At 38.1% G+C, this 9,079-nt stretch overlaps 1 protein-coding gene across 1 annotated transcript in view; it reads right to left on the bottom strand.

The window, feature by feature from the left end:
• Positions 1-2,286: 2,286 nt before the first annotated feature.
• The window catches only part of SP5 (Sp5 transcription factor), an 8,489-nt gene continuing 1,696 nt past the window's right edge, over positions 2,287-9,079 (bottom strand). The window contains 1 exon segment of the mRNA XM_010843846.1: positions 2,287-9,079. Coding sequence (XP_010842148.1) covers positions 8,730-9,079 — 350 coding nt within the window. The 3' untranslated portion in view covers positions 2,287-8,729.

The raw sequence follows: 9,079 nt of genomic DNA, 5'->3' as shown, positions 1-9,079 counted from the left end.
GTAAAACAAAGGCTTGAAGCAACTGCTTGTGTTTTAGAAATGCCATCTTTGCATTTCTGCAGCATGGAGTGTACCTGTATTTTCCACTCATAGTGGTATAATTTATACATGCCCTATGATAATTAGTTATTAATCATCCAATGACACTAGAAAACAAAACTGCTTATTTAGCTGAGTATTCCTTTGAAGGAAACAGATGTTGTTAAAAGTCATTGTCCCACGTGTGGAGGAAAATTCCACTAACATATGGAATATGATTGGTGATTCAAAAATGTAAATCTTCTGTGTGTATTCAAATACTATGATAAAAGGACAATTGTCTACATAACTGTATACCATGCACAAAAGAATCACTCTACATACAATTAAGACTATTGCTGTCTTTTCATCAGGAGTTAGAAGATTGTCAACTGAGTCTCTCGACTGGGTGAGGGATTTCAGCCAAGTGGCCTGTCCATTCTCTATTTCCCCAGAATAGCTTGTGAGTGGTAGGCTTGAATTTGCTTATTTCCATAGATTAATCTTATGCATTATTAAAGGTACAGTCTTCTAAACTGAAGTGAAGTAGCTCAGTCGTGTCCGACTCTGTGACTTCTAAACTGCTGCTGCTGCTGCTAAGTCGCGGCAGCCCACCAGGCAAGAACACTGGAGTGGGTTGCCATTTCCTTCTCCAATGCATGAAAGTGAAAAGTGAAAGTGAAGTCGCTCAGTCGTGCCTGACTCTTAGCCTACCAGGCTCCTCCGTCCATGGGATTTTCCAGGCAAGAGTACTGGAGTGGGGTGCCATTGCCTTCTCCAGACTTCTAAACTAGTGGTTCTCAAAGTTTAGCATGCATTGCAATCACCTGCAGGACTTATTAAAACACATTTTTCTGGGTCCTTTCCCCAGAGTTTCTGATTTAGTTAACTTGGAACTGGACCCAAGAATCTGCATTTCTAACAAGTTCCCAAGTGATGCCAATGTTGCTGGTCTGGGGACCACACTGTCTTGAACTCTCAGCTCTATGTAAAAACCGAAATGATTTCCGAATGCTACAAGTGGAGTTTGTGGACTGTTTGTGAAAGCAGAAATATTTAAGGCATAAAATAATTTAATATTGTTTTACCTGCAGTAATTTAATTTATCTTTCCTTTGTGTTGTAATAGGAGGTTCATTAATTGCTTTTTACTTAGGCCTTGTATTACATTCATTTGTGTACATGTCTTATCTCCTTTATGATTGTGAGCTCTTTGAAGGATTGTGTTCATCTTTGAATCCTCAACGAACCTTAGTCATCAAATAAAAGGTGAATTGAATTTAGTTATGTATACATGTTTTGAATTTGTTTTGCCTGAGTTTTCTGCATCTAGTATTATAAATAACAAATAATGAATTAATTATGCAGCTCATATTCTTAATTATATATATCAACATAACTGACTTCAAGGGTATGATGTCTTTAAATTTAGTTTGGTCAAAGCTTGTAAATCTAAATAGTTATATTAACATAATTATTGAAAAGTTGCTTTTACTTTTCAGTTCTGTCACTGTACTATGAAATTTCCATACATATAAACAGGACTTGGTGATGTGCATTATGGTACAGCATTTATGAAGACTGACACCCCCAGAAATGTTATTGTCAAAAACCAACATTAAGAGCATGGAAATACATTCTGATAATACTCTGCAGAGAGGCTAACTGATTTACCCCAAATTACTTTGCTCCTCTTCAATGCCTTTAACTATATATTTTCAAAACCTGGATTTCTGAAAGCAGTTGCCAGAATCCCAGGAATACCCATACTACTGTTGTATCTTTAGTAGCCTTAATAAAATGTATTTGGATTTTTTAGTTTACAGATTTTAGATTTGAAGCATTTCAGCTTGAGAAGAGCCTGTAAAGATCCTCCAACTTCAACTTGTTGAGGTCCACGTCTCCCTGACTGCCTACTTATACTCAGCTTAGGTTTAAAAAGAAGAAACCATTAAAGAGAAGAACCAACCTGGGGTAAGGAAGGCACTTTCCAGGGGTCCATTCTAACTGAGAAAGTGATCAAGCCTTTTTCCTTCAGCTTCTACACAGTGACCCTATTTCCACCCCTTTAGGAACGTCCTGTCTAAACAGGATCTTCCAAATGTCTGTTATACCCCATGGTCCTGTTATTCCCTCTGATCTGCTTCCCTTTCCCCCACTTCAAGATCTCCATGCTACAGAAGCAAGGGGGCAGCTGCAGCCCCGCACCCAGCTTCCAGCTCCTAGCTGCTCAGGATGGGCGGGCCTGCCGTTCACAAGCCTGAATAACGACTCATGAAGGAGTACTTTCTCCTTAGAAAACTCAGCAACCTTCTATTCCAAACCCAGACTCAGTATAAAACTGTCACCACAATGACTTTTCTTGGCAGTTGTCTGTGGTACTATGGAGAGATGACATGAACTTCATCAAGGATCAAACAGAGGAGAATAAAGACTTTGAGAGAAAATGAAGTCTGCATTAAATATAAGAACATTAACAAGGAATAAAAACAGCCAAATGCTTATAGGTCCTTAGCTCAATAAATAAAGAGCTGTGTTTATAAATTTAGGTAATCGTCTTTTTAATGCTTTTTACTAATTAAAATTTATCCAACTGGGTATTAACTCAAACCATAATCCTCTACCATATTTGACAATTTTACTCTCAATTGTGACGGAAATACTTTTTCATCAATTGGAAGTAAAATGATGTTCACAAATCCACAGTAAACAGCAGTCATATACTGCAAAAATAAAACGTGATTTGAATCTATAAACAGAACTCTAAATTTCACTCACTCACATGTAAAATTTAGACCAAGGAATATAAATGTCTATTAAAAAGACAATAGGTTTTAAATAACTAGAGTTTAGAACCCTTCAAGTCCTGCATAATAGAGAACAAAATAAAATAATAGGCATAAATACACCAAGAAAAGGAAGAAAGACATATGACACAAAATGAATTTCCATGCTAGAGATGGACAGATATATCAAAGACATGTGGCAACCACAAGCAGAGACATACAGAATATAAGAATAAAACTTGCAAAGGCAGAAATAAGAGAAATAAGCTTTCATGGTACCTTACATAGAGTTTTAGGAAATTGCTACTGAACACTTTTCAAATTAAGACACGTTTTCCCAACTGTAAGCATAAATGAGGATTTACCTTTGATACTTGCCTTGTGAATTGGCTGAAATTAAGCTGAAGGCTAGATGTTTTTCACCCATGTTTCAGATTATGCTAAACACAAAATCATTAGAAAGCAACCACGCAACTGAACAGTTTAACCTTTTTTAACCTTGTATTAAACATTTTTAATACACTTTTTAACCTTATATTAAAAAATCAGGTGACATCTAGATATAGCCTTAGACCTCAGAAAATTTTAGTATATTTTTGATGTTATGGTTTTGGCAAATAATGAAAAAATAGTTTTGCTATAAAACAAACTTTCATGTTACAGTAGGCAGACCAAATATCATGCTGAAACAACTTTTTGAGAACTGAAACCCTGCAGATTTTTCATATACGGACTTTCCCAACTTACGCTAGCTCGACACACAATATTTTGATTTTCTGATGGTGTGAAAGTGATACACATTCAGCAGATACCAAACTTCAGATTTTGATCTTTTCCTGGACTAGCAATACGCTGTAGGATGTTCCTGTGATGCTGGGCCAGGCAGTGAGCCACAGTTACCAGAGAGCCACACAGTCACCAGAGTAAACGAACAAAACGCAATCACCCTGTACCTATACAACCATTCTGCTGTTCACTTCAGTACAGGATTGAATAAACTGCATGAGACAATCAACACCGTATTATAAAATAGCCTTTGTGCTACATGATTTTGCCCAGTTGTAAGTACTCTGAGCATGTTTAAGGTAGCCTAAGCTAAGCTAGGTTAGGTGTATTCAACGCAATTTCAATTTATGATATTTTCAACTCATGATGAGTTTATAAGGAGGTAACCTCATTGTAAGTCAAGGAAGATCTGTATCCAACTAGGAACTTGATTTATTTCCCTGAATTGAATTTTGGTATTAGGTAGACAATCAAAATATATTAGTTAATATACTTTATTATGTGTTGTGCAGAAACTACTGCAGTTCACATGCATGGGTTGAATTATGAATTAAGTGTCAAATACCCTGTTAGGGATTATGCTTCAGCATAATTACTAAAGACATGGAAGGAGAAGTATATAAAATCTAGAAAGGGAAGTCATCAAAATGTCAGCATGAAAATGAATACTATACCAATCATCACATGCAAATCTTCAATTGATAAAAAACTGTTAACAGTGAAACTGTAAAACTATTTTTAAAAAGTTTAAGATTGTCCATAACTGTTTGATTACCTCTTTGCTGAACAATATCACTTATTCATTATAGAAAGGACCATTATATAAGTTACAGTGTCCATAAATTAATTTGAACAATGCAGACTCTTTAAAAACAATTGAGGAGCAATTAACACAAGGATCTTTATGCAAAAATGTGCTGAGTCTGAACAACAGAGAAAAATTTACTGTTTACACATATATTGAATGCTACATGAATCAGGTTACCATTATAGTGGCCCAATAATGAAACCTGTCATTTTGGTGTATTAATCCAAATCTATGTCTCATTACCAACATTCACCTTTCTATCTAGATGTTTTCCTTATCCGTTCCTAGTTTATTAAACTATTTTGGCACATGTTTTCATTTCAAAGCTGCCCTTGATCTCATACTCTTTTAAGTTCCCCATTACACATTAGTATGACTTGCTTTGAGTGGCCCTCAATTTGGTACATTAGCAAAGCATAATTACATTTACCATAAAACAAAGCCTAAGGTTTGAATTTGATTCCCCAATCGACGGTTTTCTAGTGAGATAGTGTTAGTTTATATAACTAGTCATGATTTAACGTGGTGAGCCAACACAAATAAAAGTAGTTCGCAATTTCTGAGCTCTGAACAACTTAGTAGGTGTTAATGTAGGCAAGTGACCGCTTTAGTGACATTCTGTGAAATTCTCACAGTAGACCCAAAACAAATGGGAAAGATGCTGCTTTAAACTGAATACCTACAGTCTAGAAGTATTAGAATAGAAATCGAGGGCAAATTGTGGTGAAAAACTGCCTTTTCTACAAATACTGTTTGACACAGGTTTCTGCCAGAAGCAATCTCATCAATATTAATTTTTCAAATAGGTATGTGTTATTAGGTTGACTTAAAGGAAAATAAAGCAACATATACAACACAGTGAAAAGACTAATACAATGCTGAATAATGCAGTTGTATTTTCTTTAACATAATTTACTTTCATTACCAAAACTATTCCAAGTTAGTGGTCAGCTAAAGGTAAATTTGCACAATTATCCCTCAAGAAAAGCAGAAAACTATAGAGTTGTTAACAAGTTCAGAAACATGTAACTCCAAATTACCTAAATTAGTAATAACTCAGTTTCTCCATGTTCTCATGTTTTCAAATAGTTCATTTATCAACTGTGTTAAATGTGACATGACTTAATCATGTCACACTTATTTTAGAATTTTCTGAAATATCTTTATATTATATTTGCATGCTACTAAAACAGTTGCTTAAAAAATGTCTATTGACACTTGAAGCCATCATTAACATAGTTTCTTCAATTGGTTTTTAAAACTCAGTTGAATTGGGTTCTGGGGTCTTTAAGTAAAGCCTTGAATCCAGTTGGTGGATTCAACTGGATTCAAACTTTCTTTTTGGATGATGGCTAAGTTCCACATAAAAAATAAATTTTAGTTTACATTAACAATAATTTGCTTCTGAACTTTTAAATTTGAATTTCATTAAAATTTCTGCTAAGTGTGCTTAATTTACATAATTCACGCATATTTTCTTGCATACTGATGTATTTTAAAATAATTTTTGGAAGTCCTAAGTGGTTAATACCATAGTAGGTTGCAGTTCAATGAAACAAAGCATGCAGCAGCAGTTCACATTTTAACAGCTTACATAATCTAATACATTTCTTCACTGTCCAGTTTGTATTTCTGAGAATTTATTAGCTTATTTTTCAGTATAAACATGAAATGCTTTCCTACACTTGGATAATAATATCACATTATTGTGACTTCCTGGCTTCTACTTGAATAATGGCATAGAATTTTTTTCTAAAGTAATTGAAACAGATTTGCACTGAGAGGAAGGAACAGTCTTTCAGCTGTACCAAGTTGATCTAGAGCCTGTACTTTTACCAAGCTTTTAAAATTTGCAGGTTCAATTAAGTAAAAACAGAAGAAAGTGATCTTTCATCAGATGACTTCATTCTACTTTTCAAAATTATAAATATTGTATTTTTATATAAATTCCATATATATTTTACCTTTCTCTTCACCATCACAAAGTTATAAGAAAACTGTCTTCAACACCTTATCTGTTTAGAGACTAAATTTCATACATTTTACCTTTTTTTTCTTAATGACAAAGTTAAAGTTATAAGGAAACTTTATCTTCAACGCTTCATCTGTTTGAATGCTAAACAATCATAGCTGTCAATAAGCTAGTAGATTCACTACAGTATTGTCAGTTGTATTTCTTTACCAAGGGCATTCTCTTCCACATAAGAGAATCATTTCAAGCCTAAAGGAAGCCCTTGGTGTTTTTACTCTCTAACAAGGATTCCTCTTTTCCTACCATCTGCCAAAAAACCTTTTGGGCTCTGAAGTCAATCCCAGGGCATGGTTCAGGTGTGAGAGTTTCTGTACTTCTTCCTAGAAATGATTCTCAAGAATCTTGATGTAGATTAAGATCACACATTAGATGTATATTAGTGTTACTGTGCAGCATCTTTATTACTATCACTTGCAAACGTCATAGCCTTGAGAATTTAGGCAGCTCAAACTGCCCTTCCCAGGTAAAGAATTCCAATCTGTCATTAAATAATCCCCAAATCCCTAACAAGAGTAACTGGTTCTAAGACCTATCCCCATAATGATTTTAGTAGTTATTACCTTGTCCCAAATTACAAAGTAAAAAATGCTATTTCTTAGGAGTGTAAAAGTAATTTTCATCTCAATTATGTTGCTGGTTGAGTTGTACTTAATACATTAGTTCTCGGGGCACAACCCTCCTGCTTTTCAAGAACTTACCCCTAAGTTTGACTTCAAACAAAAGGCAAGGTAACACAGTGTGTTAACTGTGAAATCCTATCAATTTATATACACCTCTACTACCATGAAAAAAAACTAGTCCCATGGAAATTTGGCATTAATGATACCAGTCAATTTAACACTGACAAAATTGAGAACAATATCTGTTCTTTGCTAGTTCTAAGTCAGAAATTGAGGTTTCAGTTTCAGGTTAAAAACTCAAACAGTTGTAAACTTCACATTTAAATTTTCACATTTTAGAGACAGGTGAAAAACCTAGAGATGAGTATTCCTGGCTCCTCCCTGAGAAAAATCTTAGTCTACTGCAGTGATTGAAAAAATAAAGTCCCAAGACACAAAAGGGAGCTAAACTTCCAGGCCTAGGGAGAAATCCCAAAGTGGCTGTTGTGAAACAATACTGGTATGATTTCCACGGTAAAAGAATTAAGAGAACAAGCAAGACAAAGTTGTGTATCATGACGGGGCTGAAATACAGAGAGGCGGTTCTTTCCGGAGCAAAGACCCATCTGAAAAAGGGCCCCCAGTTACTCTGTAACTGTCCAGAATCTCATCTTGAACAGATCCTTGAGTTACTAGCACTTCTGCAGACCGCAGCATGGCCGGCTGCCAGGAGGAAGCCCAGTTTACCTGTGAACTCTGAGAGTACCAACAACCAGAAAGACACAGGCAGTTCACCAGATAAAAAGATCGCGTACTATATGTACAGCAGGTATCAACTTTTAAAAGAAGCCCGACAGTCTCCGGTCAAGTCCTAAGGCCGCGCGAGAAACTCAAGGTGTGAAGGGAAAATCTTACCCTAACCTCTTAACCACAAAACTGACCCTGCCCTCCTACTTTCCGCATCTTTGCGCCCAACTTACGTGCCCAGAACCTTCCAAACCAAAGAAGCCTCGGACATAGGCAGCCCACAGGAGCCTTCAAATTCCTGGCGAAACCTGACCGCTTTGTAAAGCCTCCCGGAAGAAGAAAAGATCAAGTGAGACCGGCTCAGCGGGGTCTTGCCGAGGTGACCCCGGAGTTAACGTATTTATTTTCACGCTGCAACTGCAGATTGCTTTACAGAGACAATTCATGCTGTAGCTCTGCATGGAGCTGAGGACAAAAGTAACATTTTAATTAATATTATAATTATTAAGAAAGCTATTAAATAACCTGTACAGAGCCCGGCCCAAGTCCTAGCAAAAAACTCTGAGCACGATTTCAAATCTCTCAAGGTCCTTCCGTTTTGATTTCAGTAGCGTCTGCTATACACAAAGGTCAGCCCAGGATGGGTCCCCCTAAATTCAGGTCTCCCAGATTGGGGGAAAATGGTTCAGAGCCTCTTTTTCCTGGCGCCGAGCTCTCAACTCTACCACCCCTGCTCCTCCTGGATACAGGGTCCCGTCCACAGGCCGGCCGGGGAGCTGGAGGCCTGGCGTCGCCCTGGGAGGCAGGCAAGCAGGAAGAGGCAAGTGCCTCTCTTAGGTCTCCCTTTGGCCGGCTGCCCACAGGCCACCCGCCTCCCCGCACCCGAACCTCCCCGAAGAGGTGCTGGGTAGGGAGCCCAAGGCAGGAGAGGTCTCGATTAGCCCCTAGATGGGCTTACAGGTCCCGCGGGTCCTCCCGCTTTACTCCGGCCTCAGCAACTTTGAGCTTCTTATTCTGGTGCGTCTTAACGTGCTTGGCGAGGTGGTCGCTGCGCATGAAGCGCTTGCCGCACTCGGGGCAGGCGAAGCGCTTCTCGCCCGTGTGAGTCCGCAGATGCCGCTGCAGCTCGTCCGAGCGCGTGAAGCTTTTACCGCAGAAGAGCCAGTTGCACACAAAGGGCCGCTCGCCCGTGTGCCAGCGCAGGTGAGCCTTCAGGTGCGACGTTTTGCCGTACACCTTGCCGCAGCCCGGCACGTGGCACACGTGCTGCTTCTTCTTGCCCGGCTCTGCCTCCGGGGCGCCGC

The sequence above is a fragment of the Bison bison genome, unplaced genomic scaffold (genome assembly GCF_000754665.1).
Source record: "Bison bison bison isolate TAMUID 2011002044 unplaced genomic scaffold, Bison_UMD1.0 scf7180017864190, whole genome shotgun sequence".
NCBI lineage: Eukaryota > Metazoa > Chordata > Mammalia > Artiodactyla > Bovidae > Bison > Bison bison.
This window is presented reverse-complemented; position numbering and strand designations above follow the sequence as displayed.